The sequence below is a fragment of the Neopelma chrysocephalum genome, unplaced genomic scaffold (genome assembly GCF_003984885.1).
Source record: "Neopelma chrysocephalum unplaced genomic scaffold, ASM398488v2 Primary Assembly neopelma1_103b, whole genome shotgun sequence".
Lineage (NCBI taxonomy): Eukaryota > Metazoa > Chordata > Aves > Passeriformes > Pipridae > Neopelma > Neopelma chrysocephalum.
The window spans coordinates 6,621,936-6,645,034 of NW_020897767.1; the positions used below are offsets into that span (position 1 = coordinate 6,621,936).

Sequence of the window (23,099 nt, forward strand, 5' to 3'; positions counted from 1 at the left end):
CAAGGAGGGAATGGAAAAGCATGGGAACACTGAGAGCCAATAATAAATTTGTATTTATTGAGTAATGTCCACAATACTGTAGCTGTTTGTACATTTCATTGTGTAAGGTGGTGCTGATTTTTTGCTGATTCTCATAAAACACATGAAGGTCACTGTGAAGCAACATTGGCACGAACACGTCGGTGTCTGATGGTACCAGTGGGGTGAGGGGCCAGCAGGTGACAGAATGTTCCATCCTCACAGCAAAGACACGGGGCAGGCAAACAGCCTCTGGAAATACCAGCAAGTTGCTCACAGTGAAACACCTCTGCAGCTGTCATTTCACACAGCTTTGGCCCTTGCACCAGGGAAGGGGATAAAGTACCCCAAACCATCAGTGCCAGCTCTCAGTCTCACTGTCCAGTTCTAGCCCCAAATGTCATTATTTCTATTTGGGAGAAGGGACAAGATCTTTTTGGACAATGACTGCAATGCCAGGAGGGCTTGGCATGAACTAGAGTGTACTGTATACTTTAAATAAAAATAAGGATATTTTAGAAGTACTTGAAATTTAGTGATTAACCAAAACATACTGGGCTCTGTAATTATGATTAGCAATAAATATAAATTACTTATGTTTCTATATCAATTTAGTTAGACTAATGTCACTTGATGAAGTTTGATCCAGAAATGTGGAGCAGCACATTCTGTAGGAATTTCAACATTAATATTTGCACACAGCCCATTCACGTCCATAATTAACCAAGCTAATGCAAAGAACAGAAAAGATTCTCCCTTTGGGCAGAAAGGAGGTTGCTACGTTTTCTTTCCCGAAGATCTGACTGAAACTACTTGTGAAGCCGTTCCAAACCTCCAAGGTGAGTTGCTGCGGACATCCCTCAAGGCTGCCAACCCCAGTCCTTGGGAATGGTGCACGCGGTGTCTCCTCAGCACAGCCGGTCCATCTGCAGCATTCCTCCCCTCCCCGCGGGACGTGAGCCCCGCGCTGCTGTGAGGACACGGAAGATGGTCGGGGCCGGTGGCTTAGAAGAAGGTGGTGTCGGCGGAGAAGGCCCCCGCCAGGCGGAAATCCTCCCTGGTGAGGACGCTGTACATGCGCTGCGGCAGCGCCTTGGAGTAGGGCGCGGGCCGGGGCACGGCCGAGCGCAGGATCACCTCCCGGCCCGTGGGCGGAGGGAACTCCGACTGCACCCCCTGCCTGCGCTCCTCCGCACAGCCCGAGCGCCGCAGCTCCTCCTCCAGCGGCGGCACCGCCGAAACCTTGGGAAAGAGCACAGGCACAGTGACAGGCACGGCTGCTGCCTAACGGGACTCACAAAGTATTTCTGAAGAGAGGCAGAGGAAGATCAGAAATGGCAACACGTCAGGAGGCTTTATGTGCACGCAGAGCGGGGCGCTAATGGGATGCCGAGAAACAAAGCGCACGTAACCAGATGGAAGAACCTGCACGTGTGGGTGGTGAAGCTCAGCCCGAATTAAGCTCCTGATGTCCTGGCAGTGTGAGTGAGGGTTGTGAGCAGTGGAAACGGCCCCTCCTCGGGCAGGGCTCTCTCCTCAGCTGCCTGTGGAGGCCAGGCCAGCCTCCTCTCCAAAATCATCCATGCCACTACTGCAGTCCTGACAGTCACCTGCCTCTTCAGACACACACGGCTGTGGTGGGTGCTGTTCATGCTGGGAGTGCAATGCAGAGCAAGGGAGGATCTACACCCACCTCCGACGGTGCTCATTGCCTCAGGCAGTGAACAGCAACACTGACCCTGGACACTGGAACAAGGGCTGGCCTGCCCAGTAAACATTCCCTAATCACATATACCTCTGGATACACACACCCCCACCAGTACCCCAACAGGGTCCTGCCCAATTTCAGCAGGTACAGCTCCAGCTTGGCACTGTCACTGAGGTGTGGCAGAACCCTCTGGATGACCCTCACAGTCCCTCTGAGCCGCCCCTCTGCTCCCCACCCTGTCCCACACTCACTCCCAGGAGCTGGGGGAGCCTGGCACCACTTGCCTCTGCAGTTTGTGCCACGAATTCACCATGAACAAGCACCACTTTTTCCCACAAAAACAGCTCTAGCAAACCAGACGATGCTCCCTGTGCTACACTTTATGGAATTACCCCAGTTCTTCCCCAAATATCACTGTCCAAAAAGTTCCATAGTTTCAGTAAGTCCTGGTATCAAGAATGAAAAATCCAGGGACTGTCCCTCCCCCAAAACATGTCTGCTCAACAAACAAATAGTGATGGCAACAGAGAATATAAAGAATGGCCACATATTTCAGCATCAGAAAACATCAATATTCACTTGAAGAAGTGTTTTTTGTTTGGTTTGTTTGTTTGTTTGTTTGGGGAGGGGTTTTGGTTGTTTTGGTTTTTTCGGGTTTTTTGTTGTTGTTGATTTGGGGGGGTTTTTTGGTTTGGTTTGGTTTTTTATAATTGAAGATTTCACTCTCTTTTCACTACCTGTTATTATGCCCTAGAAATAAAGTCTGTGAATGCAGAAAAACCATTCTGGAAACACAAAGTTATTTTTATGCTTAATACGTGAACAACAGTACAAACTAAATCTAGCTGCTGTACTATCTCTACCAGACGGTTCAACTCTATGCAGCTTGGGAAGATGAGTGGGAAAGGAGGGACAAAGTTGGTTACCTCATCAGAAGATTCAGTCAGCTTGGAAAGGGATGAGAAAAGAACCAGTGATGAAAGACAGAAACAAAGGCAAGTCAGAGATGACTTACAAGAGGTTAGGAGACTGTAGGTTTAAGAGACATCATGCACTCTACTTCCAAGAGCATGCACTGGCTATCAGAATTTTCCTGAGAAAATCTGAGAACATAACACATTAAACACAACTCAGAGAGGAGTCCAGGATCAAAAGGTAATGAACAATGAATTCATTCAACTTCTATTTACCAAACAGCTCTCTACCCAAATAACTCATGGGAGATCAAATACAAAGGGGGGTTTGTCGCAAGTTGGCTCCTGTCGCCCTAAGACATCCTAATTAACAGTGACCAGCTACTGGGGGAAGTATCTGTAACCCTGCTTTAGTTACTGGTGTTTCAAAAGAAACAAATCCCTAGAAATGTGCACACATCTTTATCAAACATTAACCTTGAAACCTACTCGGCTTTGAAAACCCTGCCTCAGTGTCAGAGGCAAGTGCACACATGTGCAGGCACTGACAGGGCACAGCCTTGGGCTTTGCAGGAGGGGCTGTAAGTCAGGCTGGTTGGCACGCTGAGATTTCAAACTAGATCTTCCCTAGAGACTGGAAGGATAAAATAAATGCTCTGGTTTTCATCCCTCACACTAACCACGGTCTGTTTTCAGAATGGTCCTTTTTATGCTGTGTTGCAAAATACAGTTTCATACAAAATCATCCATACCTTAGAAGTGTTTAACACCCAATCACAATGTTTTCCCAGCAATTACTCCCAAATGGAATTTCAGGCTCTAAATTGTCTGCAATACTGTGCTGCCTTGCTATTACCACTGTAGTTAAATTTTAGTTAGAAAACTTGATGCTATGAGCAGGTGTAATTCTGACAGAAACTGAAGGGTGACTGCAGTCCATGAGGTTTGGAAATCAATACTTTAAGGCTTATTACTACAAACACTGCTTCAGATAAAAAGACAATATTTGCATCAATATCAGCAAGGGAAGGGGCTCCAGAAAACAGATGCAACACTGGCAATAAGTAACTAAATGTAGAGTCCTACTGAAAAAGAGCTGACACTTCCTCAACATGCCACTTTCCACAGAAGAAGTCTCGAGTATTCCAAGTGTATTCCAAGTATCCCCATTCTAAAAAGTTACTCCTTCTAAAATATTTAATATTTTGACCTGTTTCTCTACATTCCTATGTGAAACAATCAACACTTGATTGTTCTTGCTGAGACAGAAATCTGTGCCATAACCGCATTACTGGTTACCATTTGAAGTACATCAGCCATTAATGACACCTCTGTCTACCCAGCTGGCTTCAGTTGTTTAACATCCCAGATCACTGACTCTTCCTTTGTCTTGCAAGGTTCTGTTATTGCCAAAATCATGTTGAACATCACAAAAACCACCTCAAGCACATTTATGACAACACATGCACGTATGCAGACAAAATACACTGGCATCATATGATAAGTCATTGCTTCATTCTGCTTAAATCACAAGTGTCTGCAAAGCAACCCAGAGCTCCCCCTTACCCTCTGAGCATTCACAAACAGCTTGTGAATGATGCTGCCAGCAGGTCCTCTTCCTGCACCCACAACTGACACCTCGGGCTGCTCCAGGAGACAGTTTACAAATCTGGTGGAACAAATCATTGCAAAGGAAAAGGGAATGTTTAATCCGCGGCTGTATCCTGTTTGCTAATCCAAACCCCAGAGCTGTTTCCTGGCAGGAGGCCTCCACTGAGCATCATTTGCACAGGGTGAGAACTGGCAGCTACTCTCAGTTCTCCATTCTGAAAGTCTGAGGAAAAAATCTCCTCTCAGTTATCTAAGAATGGAACTCAGGCTCCTAATGCAGAGGTGTTAATTCAACACAAAAAGCCTTCATGGTGTTGGCCACACACCATGTGATGGATATTTTTAAGCACAAAGATAATGCTTCGGTCACACATCACACCCCTGAACCCCCAACACGTCCTACAAAAACATCATCTCTTCCTCCCAGCACAGCAGCAACAAGCTAATGTGGATTTTTTCAACATGACTTATGAGTCATCTTGAGCACTGAGTAAACAATCTGCCAGCAGGCAGTGATGCAAGGAAACTGCCTCGTCACTTCCCAGTCACAGCTCCTTAGTGACTGGTTTCACATCAGTAAGGAGACAAGAACAAGAAAATATAACTTTGGAGGGGAGTATTTCATTCCATAACATTTACAGAAAATACTAAAATTTCTAGTCCTACTTTTACCTCTGTTGTGACAGAATTCATCAAATACACCTTTTACATACACAAAAAGCAGATGAAATCCCCAGTACTATCAAGATAGAACCAAACTCCAGTAAAATAACCTGTATCACATGTTTTCAAAGAGCTGCTCATTTAGAGGAGCATTTAGGGTATCTACACAACATCCATAGTCTCAGGACAGGGACACTTAAATATGATTCCTTAGTATTTCTGTATCCATCTGTCCTAAATTTTGAAAGTACAAAAAAAGGGCATCAGAGGAAAAACAAAAGAACGTCATCAGTCACCTTTGTAGATCTTCTTTCTCCTCCTCATTTTCACATTTCTCTACCCCAAATTTTGCTTTCAGAGACCTTGCCCTGGCAATGATCGCTTCCACACTCATAATCTGAGCGATGATCTCCTGCAAGAGTTAGATAAAAGTGAAAATTAAAAACATGGGGTTTCAGCACTCCCATGAACAGTGCAAAAGTCTATCAGGTTTTCAGCCCCAGCCAGTACAAAAGCCTTACTTCCAACTTCTTGTCCTCTGGATTGGGGAACCGTAGTACTTTGCTGGAATGAGATATTATCTGCTTGATTATCTTCTTGACTGAAGAGATATCTTCTAGTGCTTCTGTTAGAAGGAAAGAACGAAAATTGTAATTATTGCATCACTGCTCACCCCAAAATATCTTAATTTATTAAACATTATTTACCTTCATCCTTTACCTTGAGTACAGCTGCATGGATGATGCAAGGCAGGAGGTGCCTTGCAAGGTCAGCTGGTTTCTGAACTGCAAGGTAATGAAGCACCTACAATATTAGAAAACTTAATATATTAGTGATCAAAACTACTTCCCAAAGATAAGCTTAGCTAGGAAAGAGGAAAGAAGAGAATACTTCTCTAAGACAGGACTTGGTAGGTAGTTTTACATGAATCCAGTCCCAACAGGTTAGAATGAAACTAAAATAATTATGTGTTAGAAAACTGAAGTGTTCCTAACACATACATGCAGGTAAAAATCTAGTTTATTTACTAATAATTCAAAGTACCACCTCAGTAACAGTCTGTGGAGTCATGTTTCACACACTCATTACTTTACACACGCTGTTGTAGGGCAGCAGGAATTTCCAACTAACCCTCAGCCATGCACAGAGCAGTTCAGTAACTCCAAGGCCATAGTGCAAGGACCAGTCCGTGTTTCAATGTTGCAGGAGGAAGGAGGAAGGGCATTACCTGTAGCATTACAGGTCAGATGTCACCAGCACTGAGCTCTCACCTTCTCTGCCTCCCTGGTGTCATCGAAGAGTCTCTTCTGCCTCCGTGCAGGGATGGGCTTTGCCGTCTCCCAGGCCTCCACCCACATGTTGCTGGGAATCTTCATCCGGGCGCTCAGCTCACCCTTGATGATTTTATTCCCCTTCTCATCCACCACCTCCTCTTCGATGTAATCCCGAGGGGAGTACCACCTCACAAAGTCCTCCAGGCAACAGCCAGGATTCGCTGCCTGAGGGAGGAGAGCAGAGAAAATTCGTTCCTGAAAATCCTGTAACAACGATAGCCTGGGCAGGAAACACGATGTGGTTTAGTGGGTAGACCACAGCAGAGGAGACAACACTCAGGGAATTCTGTCCACAGGCACCACACTGTACAGTAGGACAGAGACCTGGGAGGGTGAGGGAATAAAGCATTAACCAAGACAATGGCAAGGGGTAAAACCCACATCATCAACAACAAAAAAACCCTTTCTTATCACCCACAAAATGGACATTCATCAGCTCAAAAATTACACTGTTCAGTTAAACTTCCACCTAGTACCTGATACATGCAATAAACAGGAATTTTTACAAATTCCTTTATGTATAAGCTTATCCCATTAAAGACCTGGAGGAAAACAGCCCAAGCCGAAAAAAATCACTGGGCTGCATAAATATGCTTTCAGCACTGACTTTCCAGCTTTTAACACTCCAGTGACAAAATTCACCTCTTCCTCATCTTTTACAAAGGAAATAAAAAAAAAATCTGCCCCAAACAAAAATAACTTCATTTTTCATAGATGCAATGTCAACACTAATAAATACATCCATATCCAGAACATAAAGGGAAACTCAGTTCACTATTCAATGTACCTATCAAGAGTGCACTTGTGCTTCAAATTATGGTTCTATATTTTTGAGTTTTCGGATCATTTGGACCACAGAAATAAAACTTCTACATATACCTAATATTCCATGACTCACTGCTAATAACTGATGTTGATATGTTATACATACTCTACAGTACATCTGTATGCTTTTATTATGAACATTGCAATAATTAAAATACATTTATAGCTACTTCATTACAGAATCTCTAATCCTTTTAGCTTTCAGCTCCTCTGATGACAGCAGTGTATGTGCTCTTAGCTCCCCCTGCAGAGCTCAGACAAGAAATGGGACAAATTGCCCAAAACCACAGCTAGTCCAGTCCCAATCTGATGAACAACTGCTTTAATTCCCAATTTATCAACTGTATGTCTTCTGTGGTTTTTCCCTTCTCACAGACATTGTGCAAATTTACTGGGACGTTACATTGTCACAGATTTTGATGTGTTCAAAGAGTTTTAGCAGTAGGGTTTTATTTTCAACTTGAAATTATTTTGAAACTGTTAAGTGGAGAAAAAAAATGAAACTTGTCAGGAAACCCTTCCAAATTGTTCAACACAAGCAAGAGGGACAGTTTAATTAAGAGGAAAGCAGTCTCACAGAATTCTCCAAGCAGCAGTACCTTAAAAGACTCCATGTCTGAGAGCAGACAGGCGCTCTGCATCCGTGCCCGGAGGTGAGCGCCTTCTGCTGAGGTTCCCAGCTTTGCCAGCACCTCAGACTGCTCCTCCAGCAAATCCTCAGTCATGGGTGCTGGTTCCTGCAACATGGAAAAAGACAGGGTTACAAACAGCCTCTCCTCAGCTCAGCCCTTCGCAAGGAAGGAGAAGGAAAAAGCTCCCTACCACCAGAAGTCCATTCTGCTTCATTTGTACAAGGGAAATAATCAGAACTTTCTACTGTTTAAACTGTTCAGCCAAGCTGTGCATGTGAATATGACACTAACAAAGAGAACCTAAACAGAAAATAACCTGAGAATGAAGGAATGATATAAGGATATATTGTTAAAACACCAAAATCCAAATGAACTCCAGCAAGTGTTTGACTGGCACTATTTTGTTGAGATGGATTAAAACCGACCTAAAAGCAACACAGAATTTTTGCTTTAGACAGTGTCACCACATAATTAATTGAGAACAGTTTGCCTGACTACACTCTGCTCATGTTTTACCCAAGCAAAGCAATATTAATTAAAAGTAATTTCTCTCAAGAGAAAGAAAAACACTGTACTCTTCATGCATGGCTGGTTGCAAACTACTTTCTGTGGCACCACTGCTGCCTATTTCATCCCCAGCCACCCTGCAGGAAAGCCTGGGGATGTCAGGGAACATTTCTAGTTGTTCGCTGATAAACCTGCTGTAGAGAACGGCACCAAAACTGATGACTCTGGTCTTTTAGATATGAGCAGAGAAATTAAAGAAGAAAAGAAAAAACATGGCAGCAAAAATCTTTATTCTGCTCAGTCAGCTAGAAATCTCCATGGTGGCAGGAAAGAAAGTAAGGAGGGGATGGAAGATGCCTCAGGAACTAGTAATTAAAAAAACCAAATTTAAGGTAAGCAAGACAGCTTAATTCTTATTTAAAAAACATGTTTGGAGTGAAATTTGGTGAGGAGACTCACTCTCAAATAAAACAAGGAGCACGTGAGATTTCAGCTTAACGGCCTCATCGAGTTTTAAAAATGAAAAACACTCAGGATTTAAACAACAGATAATAAGGCTGTAACCTGCAAATATACCCAGTTTACCAATCCCAGGCAGAAGCCCTGTTGTGTGAGAGCTGTGCTGCACATCTGGCTCAGCTCTTCTCCCTGACCTGTGTTATGGGAACGTAGAGAGGCTCTCCAGGATGCAGCAGCATCAGCTTCCCGTGGGGATGCAGACGACCTTCTGGTTTTAGGTTCACAGGCTCTTTGTTGCCTTCTTTTGCTCCTCCTTTCTTTCCATTTTCCTGTCCATTTCCTTTGAGGTCTTCTGTGTCACTTAGACATTCAAAAAATTCATCTTCACTGTCACTCCATGATTCCCAAGACTTGCCAAATTCCTTTTCCTTATCAGGGTTATCTGCAGAGTGTTCTGCTCCTTTTGCACCATCACCAGAAGCCCCAGGTGAACGATCAGACACGCTCCCCCTTTTCCCCTCATCTCTTGCTTTCTTCCTTTCAATGCAACAATTTAACATCTAACAAGTTAAAGGAACAAAAAAATAATTGTTTAGTAATTACTTCTCTTACAGAAACAGTCATACAGAAAAACTTGGAGAATCCCTGAAAACATAATTCTATAAGATAACAACTCCATTGAACTTGTTGCTATAACAAAGATTTTTCCCAACAAATGAATTCCACACCCAAAAATATAAGCATAACTAAATCTACAACAACAATATATTTAGCTAATAACTTCTTTAATTTTGACAGTTTCCTTAGGAGAAAAATCATTCTTAAATTTGGGATATTTACCTGGAGTTTCTGATGCAGTAAACAACATCTCAGATCTGGAGAGCCATTAGCTAATCTAACAAAAGGTAGAAGTGTAACCATTATCAATTATAAAGTTGAATCTTTCACACATGTGGTCTTAAATCATATGAAATCTAAAAGAGGGGCAAATACCCACATTAAACCCACCCCCACCATTTCAACTACACAGCTCTTCTACAGTCTCAGTAGACAAGTCCAGAATTTAAACTATATTTATTTCCTAGAGGTCATTTCAGAAGCTCAGAGGTCATACACACTAGTATGAAAGAGATACCCTGCATTTCCTGGCCAGTTTTCCATTTGGAAGTTAAAAGGGTAACTGTTTACAAACAGAAATTAAGTATCTTTGACTTGCTTTAAAACTGCAATAAGTTGGAGTGATTGCTATGTATTTTAATTCTATTTTATCTGGTAGTGTAACCATTTCAAAGTACAAATCAGTGAATAAATGGCCAGTTCACCCCATTAACAAAAAAACCCAAACAAACCAACCACAAGAAACCAAGAAACCACAACCCCAAAAGTAGGATATATTATTGCTCTGCATTGATACCTCATCTTCACAGAGCCCTTCATTAGGTCTGCAACAAGCTCTGCTGCAGCAGACAAAGGCTGGAAGGGTTGGAATACCTGAAAAGGCAGGAACTTGGAACAGCTTTCTCAGAAAAGTGGTTGAAACTACACCACAAAGCAAAGGTGCTTCTCCCTGTATCAGCTTCTTCATGTTTCTATGATAGATGAACTGGGAGCCAAGCATTCCTTCAAGTTTTTTTACCCACCCTCATTCACACAGTGGAGGGATCTCTAAGCTGGGATCTCTAAGCTGAGCTTCCACAGACATGTTGAAGTTTTCAAAGGAGGGCACAGATGCTTTTCTACTCCCTGCCCTTTCTTGCACTAAGGAAGTAGGGTAATAAAAATAAAGGATAGGATTTGCAATTAAAAAACCCAAACCAGTATGTTTCAAATTCACAGTGGACTCTCTTCCTGGAACAAAGAACATTTTCTATGGCAAAGGAATGACAATAAAAGCAAATCTTACCCTGGAATGAGGTAGTTGTTCTCCCATCTGTAGCGCATTTCCAACACAAACTCTTGCCAAAGATGTGCCACCCCTTTTACTCCTCCATGGTAGAAGTTTATCATACAAAGACACAAAGCTAATTTGTAGGTCAGACTGTCAGAGGGAGCAGATTTAAACTGACTGAAGAGATTCTAGGCAAGAAACAAAAGAAAGCAAGAAATACAGGAAAAATGGCATTTTTTCCCAAACTATGTAATCCCTTTAGCAGTACAAGTGGCTAACCACATTTTAAGCCTGTAAGTATAAGATAACAAAAATTACAGTCTTTGGAAAAAAAAGAAATTACAAGGAAAAAGAAATGATCACTACTTTTACTTAGAGATTCCACAAAGATAAGTTCCTCTTTCCAAAGGTTACCTATTACAAGATGTAGGGCAACCACAGCAAAGCCTGTATGAACACACACACTCAAAACTGCTTTCTCTCTCCTGACTGTCAGTCAGTAAAACTTACGTAATCTTCATTCTCTGGAGGAGGATTGTTTCCTGCTGAAGTGTTGGCTCTGCTTTCAAATCCATCTGCAAGTTTGTCAGCAGCATCAGGAAACAAGAACTTAAAGAAAAAAAAAATTAACCTTCCATCAGTATGGCTTTCCTGCTTTTCCCACTTTCTCCCTAAAGGTACTGCTGGCTACATACCAGCAATCCCTACAACTAAAACTGTTGGCAGAGTTGAGAGTTTGTTTTCGGTCCACTTATATTGCACAGACTTGTAACAACTCGGGCTGTTTCAAGCTGATAATTGCAACTGAAGTAATGGAACTGATATCAGACACCTTTAAATCTGCTATGGACTATAAAGCAAATGCATCAGTGCATGTTCTACCTGAATTTTACATGCATGAAGAGTCACTTACCAGAAGAATGGTGTTCAGCACATCATTGTTTAAAGGCGACTCATCCACACCTCTGTGCTTGCGGATTTTTTTCTTTGCACTGTGAACCATATTTGTGACTGATAATTTATGGATTGGGACTGGTGCTGGCTCTGTGAGCTTGGACAAGGCATGGGTAATGTCAGCAACCTCTATGAAATAAAATTAAAGCAATTAGAACAAAACAAAACCCACAAACACTTGACCATCTCTCTTTAAAAGTTCACCTGTCTTATCCAGCCTTTTTATCTTGCACTGATTTTTAGCCCCTTGTTAACCAGAGGTACACTCTATGCTGTCAGGTTCCATCCTGATACTCACTGTCAGCAAATATAAACAGCAGAGCAAGTCACAAAGAGGCACAGACTGCCCTGGATTTAATTTACCAACTAAAGTCTAGACTGAGCTGTCTGCAGACAGTCCCTATCAGAGCATCACAAAAGGCTGCTGAAGAGTCCATGTTTAAACCTTGCTCACATATGATACCAATGAATACACTGTAGGTAACAAAGGCAGCTCAAGCCTACGCTAAAGCTTTAGATAAGCCTTAATAAATCCTGTATTAATCACTATATACCTGACCTTACGTGGTGTAAGCATAATTCTGTTTTAGAATCCTCAGATAAACTTCTCAAATCAGAAGATTTTTTTCCAGAGTTGCTGCTGGTGAGAATGTCTCTTACATTTAGAATGCCTCTTACAACAAACCGAATCAATATTGTTAGAGAGACGGCAGATAAATTGAAGAGAATAATTACCAGCAGCCTGAAAATGCTCATCTTGGCAAACCTTGCAAGAAAATTGAGCTAAGAAGAGCTAAAAAGATTATGTAAAGCCCCTTACTCAGTCTAACACCTTTTTAAGCTGACTGGTGAGCTCCTTCAAAATTAAGATCAAGATCAAGTAGAACCAAAGAAAATACATTATAAGCCATATTTGGAGGGAAGCAAAGGTGACAAGCAGCAGGAAGGAAGGGAACGTTCACTACATACAGCAAGAAAAGCAAAAGAAAGGGACAGAGACGTCAAAAAGATGTCAGTATCCATATATCTGGGATAAAGTTTGACCTGCTGCTCAGACAATTTGGGAGTTTTTTTATTTTGTTGGGTTTTTTTCCTAAAAATTCCTTAAAATGGAGAGGATGATGGCAAAGCCTTTCAAACAGATTAAAGGTTTTTTAAACTTGCTGTTAAACATGTACTACAGAGTACATCAAAAAGGAAAAAAAAAAGTGGAAAAAACAAAAAGACATAATACAGACAAATGCATTTGATGTGTGCTCAAACCCAACTCTTGTACACTTCCAGTCAAATTTTAAGCTTTTGTATTCCAGTGAAAAGACACATACACAACTATAACAGAGGTAATTGTCCTCTGGGACTTTGGGAGCTAAGTTTGCCTAGAATTCATGAGAAATGTCACCATATAGCACTGGCCAGAAAATCCCCAGTATTACAGAAAATGCATAAGAGTTTTAAGTATAAATAGCAATCAATCTTAAGTCAAGAAAATGTACAGGGAAGGTAAAATAACAGGAAACAATTAAAAACAAGTAACACAAATCAACAGGATTTTAGTTTTACCTTTTCCTTCCTCTTCAAATGCAGACCTCCCAAGGATCTCATCAGTCGACTCCTTCCGACGGCAAAGCTTGAAGAATTCCGTAAGGAAGTCACCTGGCAGAGAAACAAAGTCTCTCAATTACTACTCAGTTAAAAATCTCACTGAACAATAAGGCAACTCTCAAAATTACGCCCAAAGGACAGTAATTTTTATCTTTTCATCTGAAAGAACATGATAATTTGTTCTGAAGCACAAATATCTTTAAACCACATCATAATTAAAGCTTAGGAAAATGCACACCTAGGCAGGCATCAGCCACCTCTCCAGAGCACAGCTCTGCCTGCAGTTGAATCCACTTCTTCACCCAAAGCAAGATGATACTTTGAAAGTTTTGAAGCCCTTTTCCCCACAAGCTGAAAGGCAAGGACAGACAGGAGAGTACAGCTCTTCAGATGTACTAATCCTCCCTGTCAAACAGATTGATCAAGCTAAGCAGATGGATATATGCAGAAGGCACTTAATAAAATTGAAAGATTCTAGGAAATCTAAATTTTCACAGAACACACAGAGAAAATTCTTGTTCTCTGGAACGTGATGAAATAAGAACAGCAGTGAAGTTCATGGTACACAGACACAGAGTAACCTACAACAGAAACTCATGTTTTTGCGAAGCTTGTGTTCTTGAAAAAGAAGCCCCAAATATTGTCCACTCAAAAAAATAAGGGGAATGAGGAAACAGAGGTCATCAGGTAGTCATCAATTCAACCCTGACTTCACAACTCAGTAGTTTAAAAGCCCTAAGGGAAGACAGGAAATTCTGATGTCTTACCCAGTAGACACTGAGGGTTATCTGCTTTTCTGACTCTCACAGACCATTGCGGGGCTTGCATAGGATCCAGGTCACTTAAAAACAAAACAAAACAAACTAAGGGCCATGTTGTCACCATAAGTTTGCAAAAGATGAGTAACAAATTCTCAGTAAATGTATTGCCATAGCCAGTGAGGCCATGGAAGTCACAATATGCACCACATTACACAGAAGAACATGACAAACACTCTGAAATGCAAGCAAGAGTCCCTGTTCTCATGTAGGTACATGACACACAAGAAAAATTCAGTTAGAACTAAATTGTCTTCTTTTGAAGTGTATTAATGTTGAAATCTCATTTCTGCATTAATTAAGAAAGAAGGAAGAAACCCAACATGGTTTATTTCTCTCTAGCATAAAACCTGGATGACAGTTTTTGGGAGAGGGATGTCAATCAGTGAATTCTTTTTGCTTTCCACACTCCATTATTATCTTTTCCAAGAAATAATTTTCAAGTCTAACACGAGAATATGCTCAAAAAGAGAGGTGTGTGTTCTGTTGAGATTACAATACAATAATATTTTCTCACACAGCAATGCATTTAAAAAGAAGGTGTTTTCCCAAATGAGATGTTCCATCAGCTGACCTTACCACTCCTCAAAAGGGGTTCTTTTTCACACATAAAGCCACACACAGGGTTTTAGATGTCACTAAAATGCAGTAGTTAAAATAAGTACACTTCTAGATATTTGCAATTCAGACAAAATACTTACGAATACACATCATTGTCCACAATTATGCCCTCTGCCAGGTGGGGCCAGGTAGTAGCTAAATGGAGTTCACTGAAACAAAGCAAGATTTCAGTCTTTCAGGGCTGGTAGACTTCCCTGAACTGCCTACAGCTCTGAGCACTGTCTAATACATCCAAATAACTCCTGGATTTGCTGAGGGTGATGGGGTGTTCAGAAGGGGACACATTGGAACAACTCAGTTTGCAGACCTGCTCAATTTAAGTCTTCTACAAATGTCATGGATGAGAGCAGGTCCAACCCTTGAACAAAGGCACATGATTTTTGAGATTTATCTTCAGTTAAGTTATATTTCAACACAATAATTTCAGAGATAAATAGAGTACTCCAGAAGTTTATGGTGCAATACTTGATTTGAGCAGAGCTTCAGCTCTGAATATCATCAGGCAATTTTGCAAATGGTCTCATTTGCTATTAAACCATGTTCTTAATGTACTGGAATAACTAAATATCTGTTAGGGACATCCTAAGTGGTAGGTGGGCAAAGCTAAAATTTGAAATAATGTACCTATAAGGCCTCCATTAAGGAAGTTATAAAACGGTTTTCTGAACTCTTGCTTACCTAATAGGATCCTCACAGGCACCAAATGGCAACTTCCCAAATTCAAGGCCTCCAACTTCTCCTCCAACTAGGGCATCTATATCTGAAGAAAAGTCAATACATTTTCAATGTGGAATTTTTAGAACATTTGAAGCAACATATCATCTTAATTTCACAGTAAAGACTGTAGCATGTAGATGACCAGAGAACAGCTGAGCAACCAGGGTGACTGAGCACTGAAAACACAATCCTAGCACACAAAGTAATTGCTTCCAACAGAAACTGGGAAGTAATCATGCAACAGGACATTCAAAAAGACAGATAAAATTCTTGTAATTTATGTTGAGGGAAGGCTATTCCCTTCACACAGGCAAAGATGAGAGCTGTAAAGACAGACTTAAAGATTCAATGTTGACACAAGAACGGTCAGACACAGAAGTGCCATAAAAATATTTGGGCAGCAAATCAGCTCCAAGCAGAAAAAGAAGACTCCAGAAGAGCAACTCGCAGAGTGAAAAAACAACTAGTTTTAAAATGTTGACAATTTTGTGAAAAGACGATTATGTCTCCTACAGCTAAGGACTTAATCAAATTACCTGGGAGATTCCTTGTAATCCCATGTACTTAAAGATGCCTCCCAACATCCTCAGACACTTCCCATGTTATATTCTTCAAATACATAAATCAAAACCAGACAGCCTTCACTGAACAGAAATTTGAATGGATAATAATGCACTGTAATGCCATTATAATAATGCTATTACAGCATCTGATCTGTCATTTTAAACGCATCTGGAAAACTGTTCATATACAAAACAAGTGAGGTATTAGAACAGATAAAGTATTTGGATCACTTAATTACATAATTTCTTCTTCAGAGAATATAAAAGACACATTTAAATTCCTTTTATTTGAGAAGAGCTAATTGAGTGATAGTAGCAAGTTACAGGTCTAGTTCTTCACAGTGACCATAAAACCACAACTGCACATAGCAAAAGCAATAAAAATTATATTGTTTGTCTCCAGTCTCTGCAACACACTTCGACACTGGCTCTCTTAACCAGAAGCCTCTAAAGGAGAAGTTATTCCAACTGCTCAAATCTAGAAATATGATCAAAGTAGTACAACTCATCCATCACAAACCAGGGATCCTGACTCAGTGAGTCACTACAGCAAGGCAGAGAGAGACCACAGAGAACAGATTCCTGTGTCTGCAGAAACAATAAAAGAATAAAAGCTGTATAATTCACTTCCCAAGCTCTTTAGGTAACCTTGGTTTACTGAAAGAGGGAAACTATAATTTAAAACAGCACCGATTTTCTCTCCCTAAAGAGCAGGACTCTCCTTAAACGTATGTCCAACATACATCCCTTAGCTACAAAGCACACAGAATCAACCTCACTACAGACTTCTTCAAAACATACCTTTCATCAGTGTATTTTCTTTTTAAGCAAAGGAAAGTCAAACAATTAAATAAGCAGACCAAGGCCACACAGAGTTCCCTCTCTCTAAATGCTGCCCTAAATACTTTAACCTTGTTATGTCAAACCACTACCAAGTCAAGAAAAGAACTTGGGCATTTTAACTGCTCCACCACCTTGCACCTACATACAACACCACATCACTAATAAAATTTATGTTAAGGAGGAACTAACATTTACCTTCTTCCTATAGGTTTGTTTACCTCCGAGCCAGGAGAAGTTTATTATTTTTTTTTTGATGCTACCTATATAGAAATAGGTCTGTTAAAAACAAATCCTTGATACCCAAGGAAGACAGTGTCACTATCAAGCAACAATATGAGAGATCACTTTGGGAGTATCAAGTGAGCAACTACCTCTGTTTTTCCTAAACAGCATGGCTATGGCATAAACTAATAAAGTCTGGTGCATGTACTTTAAATTCAAGACTATATATTACTTTTCCCCTTTTCCACTCATACAAGACTACTACAATAAAAGACTTGATCAGAAATTGTTCATGCAATAAAAAAAGTACATAAACCAACTGCTTGGGGCTTATTCAACACTCTGTAAACAATAACAACAAAAATCCAAACTTTTACCTCATGTGAGGTAACACTTTCTGCTTTTCCCATTGTTAATATAGATAGTGAGGTATTAAAATAAGGTACTTTATAGAAATAATTGACAAATACTCCCATGAAGTATTAGCACCTACTAGAACCTGAATCTAAACATTTCCCTAAGGAATTCAGGGCAGAGTTCTCCACAGATTCAGTCAGCTTTTTCACTTCACATATATACTACAACTTTAGAAGTATCATTGCATCTCTAAATGCTAACAAAACCCCGTGTTTCTAGGCACAGCCCTATCCAAAACACCTGTCCCAACCATGAGGCACAGACATGATTTCAGAGGAGCTTTAAGCCTGCGAGCCCAGCACAGGGAGTGGGATTGGACTCAGTTGAAACTGTAGCCTTTCCTACTCACCCAGAAAATGTTTTCATCCTTCCGGCAAGATACACCAAGAGCACTGACTGTCTTAAAACACGTTATTCTGAGGACAGGGATCTCCTACCTGGTGGCTGCTGAGGCCAGAAGTACTGCTGCCAGTCCTGGAGCACGTAGGTGAGCCGGATAGCCATGCTAACGGGAGGCAGTGGTGTTAGAGGGCACCCCTTCAAAATACCAGAGAAGAAATTCAATAGAAAGAGTATATCCTCTCAAACACTCCAGGGTTTGGACATAAATAAGTCACAATAGCTTGTATTAGAGCTAATTTTAGCAGAACTGCGACACCCCAAGTATTTGAAGGTTGGACTTGATGAACCTGGAGTTCCTTTCCAACCGTAATGATTCTGTGATTACTGGTAAAGCCATTGCTAAACACGACAATCACAGATAAAATGCATGAGACATTTGGATGCTCCATTTAGCTGGTAATTCAAGTAACTCTGACTCAGAATGCATCAGGTTTTCATTAAGGATTTTTCTCCTCAGTGTTTTGCTCAGATTGCTTACTACCAATACTGGTTGTGTAGTGCTGCAGGCAGCCATACCACTTTGTAAATGAGCAGCCCTCTCAGTCTCCTCACATCCTACAGTGGTGTTCTTCCCTCTCAGCTTGGGGAGCTACAAAGTATCAGAATAAAAATCCACCCAACCCTCCCTTCTCCTTTCCAATAACAAAATAAAGTTTGTTTGGGCCATGGGGAAGAGGGTTGTTACAAGGAAACTGTAAAACAGACACATTATTTCACATCCCAGTGAAAATTAAATGTGGAAGGTGGTAACACCCAGGAACCAAACGCACACCGTCACTCTTTATGGTCAGATACTGGTGAATCTACAAGCATCCAGGTAATAAAATAATTATTCCTAATCTCAGTTTTATACATTCAGCTGCACTTACAATCTTGGTTTTGAAGATCTCCAGCAGCCCTGATAAGTGAGTGTACTGGCTGGGCACCTTGCGCAGATGGACCATTTCGAAGTCAGTCCGGACCCCCGGGCCCTGACATTCCCCAACATACATCCGGCGCCATTTCTGGTGTATCTGCACGAACAGTGGTACCTGACTGCAAAATGTGAATATTTCAGATTATTTAAGGTGTCATGCTGTCTTGTAGTCTTTAAAACTAGCTAAATATTCTAGCATAATTTCAACGTCATTTCATATTCCTTGGAATATATTTTCTCTTAGTGGAATGCACTTTAAAACACTTGACAAGGAATCAAAGAAAAATGCTATGAATGTCATCATCAAAGAGAATGCCTAACAAATTGTCATGTCACAGTCACAGCCATATCCATGACTTCAGTTACCTAATTTTCAGTCTAAATAATTTTTGAGGAAGATTAGGAAGTTACTGTTATCGCACATCAGGATGAAATTCTCCTCCATAAGTTATATTTTCTACTGTTTCTATATTATATTTTCTATTGTTTCTATATTTTCTATATGTTATTTTTCCAACAACTTCTAGCAGCTTTTGAAAGCATTTAAGGTTTTTAAACAAAAATGAATATAAACAACACATTGAATCAATTTTTTTTAAATCTCCATGGAAAATTTTTTAATCTTTCTCTAACAGTATCAAAATGCAAACCCAACAAACTCTGAATGCATTTTGCTAACAAGTTAATGCTTTTTCCTCACAAATGCAGCATGCTACAGTTTTACCTGGACATGTAAAAAGGTAAGAAATGCTTTCACCTACCAGCCAGTGTTCCCCAGTGCAATGGAAATGGAACTCAGCAAAAGGTTACACTTGGATTCACTCACAACGGCCTCATTATTTGCAGCAGGAGCAATCACCACAAACTCCCGTAAGCCATACCTTGAGAAAGACAAAAAAAGAGCACATTTCTGGTCTTTAGCAAGCCAGCTGAAACAGAATTTTTAGAAACACTGTGACCTGAATAACCTAACTGCCACCAACAGACTGTGGAATCTGATTTGATGTGAGTACCTCTGTCAGAGAGGTCGAGAACTGAGTGGGCAGGGAGTGCTGCACAGTCCGAAATCACAAACCACCTGAGCTCAACAACATTCAAACCCTGTAAAGTGTTTGATTGTGAGGACTTCCAGGTCTATCAGTCCTGAGGCTCTTTACTTTATAATAATAACAACTGAAACTGTTTATACACAAAAACAATCTCTCTAGAACAATGTTATAATGTGCTAAAGATTTGCATTACTAAGAACATAGTTGCTGTTTCTTAAGGTGCTGCAGGTTTCCTTTTTAAGAATGTACCTAAATATCACATATACAAAAACTTGGTTGATATATGAAACTGAGATAAAAGTCTTTGGGGACAAAAAACAAAAGTAAAGATAGGCCTTTTTTTGCACTCCTTTTCTGTGTCCAGTATGAAGAATTATTTTCCTTAAGCTTTAACTTTCAGTTGAAAAACAAATACACAAGTGCTTGTGCCAGCATCAGAGATTTCTCAATTGCTGTGCTGGTTTGCATTAGAGACAAGAGGCAGGGTACGTACCATCTCACCAGGCAGTGAGCTCGAGGGGGGAAGTCATTGTTCATGCACAGCAAGTCCTGCATTGGCAGGGGAAGGGCATCTGTGAAAAAAAAAAAAACATATATAAGATCATCAGCATCCATCCAGCTCACTTGCAAATTGCTTAGATTAGCACTGTGTGAATGCAAAGCATACTAAAAGCAGAAATGTTAGATCGCACCCATCAGATCTCACAAAATCTCACACAGAAGCAAATCAACACACTGTGAATTCCACATTCTGACACTGCCTTTTGTCATATCCTTACAGGTACGTGAGGGAACTAGCAGGTACCTTCTGCCAGCTCTTCTTTCCCATCTTTGTCACTGGGTTCTTGTACAAGATAATGATGGGTAACTGAGAATTTGAAGTCCGCAAATGAAATTTCATCTGATTTCTCTTCCCATGTCCCTGTGGTGTATATACCCTGCATACAAAAAATATACTATTTTGTCAATAAATTTAGGTTAACGTTCATTAGTATATTACCTACGTGATCAATAATGTTTATTCATGTTTCTCTACTGCCAAATATTTATTCATAAATAGCTAAGCATGATTTAATTTCAAAAAAACGATGCTCAAAGCACTTCATTATAAAGGTAGTTGAATGCTAAAATCCATGTTGTTGATAATCATGTTCATTCCAAGGATCAGATATCTCCCTGAGAAATCTTCAGATTTATATGGCAATAAAGGGGAAAAAATATATTCTCATATGTTACTATGCATCTTAAGCATATGCACCCTCAGTTTTGCCAGGGATAGAAGTTTCCCACCTGGGACTACACCTAAACCAATCTGTGCAAATATTGCCTTAATATTTACTTTGAATATACTTCCACTAACAAATTATTTTTTTAATCTTTAATTTGCAAAAATTCTGTAAGGATAATTCATTTTTAAACATAAATACAGCATAGGAGATTCTAAGAAAATCAGCATAACTGTACAAAATTCTGTGCTGCTGCTAAAACAAAGCAACTTGGACAACCCTCTGATCTGTAAAGGGTATTAGGAGAGGTCTGGTCTAGCAAGCAAGACATGTAGGAATACACAGACAACTGAGGTGTAAAATTAGTTCATTAGATAACATAAGTTTTTACTCTGAATGCTCTGTACCCTGGCTAAAATCAAGAATTATTGAATTCCTCTGGAAACACAGCAGCCATTCCGTCCGGAACAGCTGAATTTGTTTGCACGGGTGGTGCAGAAGAGCTTAGCAATTTCCTCTGCATTTTACAGGACTGAGAAAGCACCACAAAGGCTCTAATTAGACCCTGAAAAAAAATCTCTCCAATCTATGAAACATTCTGAGTCACCCGTAGCACTGTGCAAAACTCAGTCATAAGTACATGAGGTGTGACAAAGGCACAAGGCGGGGGGAAAAGATTCCTTAAGAATTTATAGCAGCTTCAATCATTTTTCCAGATTCAAATTGAAAATAAAAAAAAATAAATCACTAAGTCCTATATGAAGATTCAGCTTTATCAACAAACAGCCTGCTTGGCAGACGGCCCATCAGTAAATTTATGGCAACTGTTTGTCAAATTGGCACTTTTACAAGAGACATTCCCTAATAAAAATCATTATCTAAGAAAACGCAGTAGATGAAACGTTCGTGTGAATGACTCATTAGCAATTCAAATTCTAAAAGAAAACTCAAAAGCCGTAACTGACCTTTTCTAGAGGTTTGCCTGAAGAAACCCCAATAAGTTTCCAGTCATTCAATACTTCTTCAACTTTTGAAATAAATCTATTAGGGAGGGGAAAAGGCATTAATATTTACTGAACGCTGAACTTGTATTATAATTCATCTGCTCAAAAGCAAGCAATTTGTTGTCCTACTATGGAACTCCTTAAAAAACCCCAAAGAACAAACAAACAACAAAAAAACCCCACAACAAGAAGTAAAACAATAAAACCAGAACAATTGCTTCCTTGTACAAATAAAACAGACCTCCTACGCTTACATTTCAGATTATAGTTACTCTTAGCAACTGCTATGACCATCTTTTGAGTGTTTATAAAGAATCTCACTGGGGTTTTTTTCTGGTATTGCAGCACATAACATTTAACATATGGTCTTGTTTCACTGCTCACAGATAAATAAACATTTGAGACAATTATACGCTACACTTAATATCTCCATCTCTTACCATAAACATTAAAAGCGTTTAAAAAAAATAAAACATTAAGAATGCAAGAGCATTATTCACCTTAGATTTGTACATCGTTCTGCTAACTTTTAAAGGATTCAGCTATCACATGACTATTTTAATAATCAGGTAGCTACTTAAAAAAGGTATAAGCCTTCTGAATGTATATTTTAATCCCTTACAAACAGATGTTAAACTGGGCCTTTCACTTAGCTCAGAAACAGCTCGACTGGAGCGTCTTCACCACCCTCGGGCGCGGCCTGAGCCGGACGTGGCACAGCTCCGGGAGCCGCCGGGTGCTCCCAGGTGCCGGGAGCGGCCGTGCCGGGGGGTCCCGGCTCCTCTCGGCGGGAGCGGCCGGGCCGGGCACGGCGGAGCCCCCGCGTCGCCCCCGCGTCACCCCCGCGGTGAGCGAGGGGCGCGGCGGCACCTACCTCTCCCACTCGGAGGCAGTGGTGAAGTCCGTGATTTCAAACACCTCCGACTCGGGCTGCGGGGAGAGAGTAGGAGAGGCGGTGAGAGGGGAAACCAGAGAGAGAGACCGGTGAGAGGGGGGGAGGCAGAGAGGGGGAGACAGGAGGGGGAGGAGCAGGATAAACACTCACTTCACTGTCCGCCGCCATCTTGCGACGCGGCCGGGCCGCCGCGGGCGCGGAGGCTGCCGGGAAAGCGGCGGAGGGCGGCTCCCCCTCACAGCTCATCCCAGCTCCCCCTCACAGCCTGCCCAGCCCGGCCTCCTTCACAGC

The 23,099-nt window shown here is 40.9% G+C and overlaps 1 protein-coding gene across 4 annotated transcripts; it reads right to left on the reverse strand.

Moving 5' to 3' along the window:
* Positions 1–35: 35 nt before the first annotated feature.
* Positions 36–23,011, reverse strand: RAB3GAP1 (RAB3 GTPase activating protein catalytic subunit 1). Of its 4 annotated transcripts, XM_027695879.1 has the most exons (25): positions 22,959–23,011; positions 22,788–22,843; positions 21,875–21,950; positions 20,489–20,621; positions 20,177–20,255; positions 19,396–19,515; positions 18,588–18,753; positions 17,754–17,853; positions 15,233–15,314; positions 14,635–14,703; positions 13,883–13,956; positions 13,074–13,166; positions 11,473–11,642; positions 11,070–11,168; positions 10,575–10,747; positions 9,512–9,566; positions 8,866–9,231; positions 7,673–7,810; positions 6,186–6,413; positions 5,622–5,718; positions 5,436–5,539; positions 5,211–5,326; positions 4,207–4,309; positions 2,653–2,673; positions 36–1,260 (listed from the first exon to the last, which is right to left on the reverse strand). In XM_027695879.1, exons 1-25 carry the CDS (start codon positions 22,974–22,976, stop codon positions 1,024–1,026), a joined length of 2,973 nt encoding a protein of 990 aa, XP_027551680.1. In that variant the 5' UTR covers positions 22,977–23,011; the 3' UTR covers positions 36–1,023. The 4 variants fall into 4 exon arrangements, with proteins under 4 accessions (XP_027551680.1, XP_027551682.1, XP_027551681.1 ...); XM_027695880.1 differs by lacking the exon at positions 2,653–2,673 and having other exon boundaries at positions 1,024–1,260; XM_027695881.1 differs by lacking the exons at positions 21,875–21,950; positions 22,959–23,011.
* Between the last annotated feature and the right edge of the window lie 88 nt (positions 23,012–23,099).

What these genes read in the sequence shown, in the direction of transcription:
- RAB3GAP1 (XM_027695879.1), bottom strand. An exon ending in GTGGACAATGATGTGTATTC is followed by an intron (nt 13,957 to 14,634) that starts GTAAGTATTTTG and finishes TTTGTTTTTAAG; the next exon opens with TGACCTGGATCCTATGCAAG. An exon ending in TGCTGAACACCATTCTTCTG is followed by an intron (nt 11,169 to 11,472) that starts GTAAGTGACTCT and finishes TTTTTCTTTAAG; the next exon opens with TTCTTGTTTCCTGATGCTGC.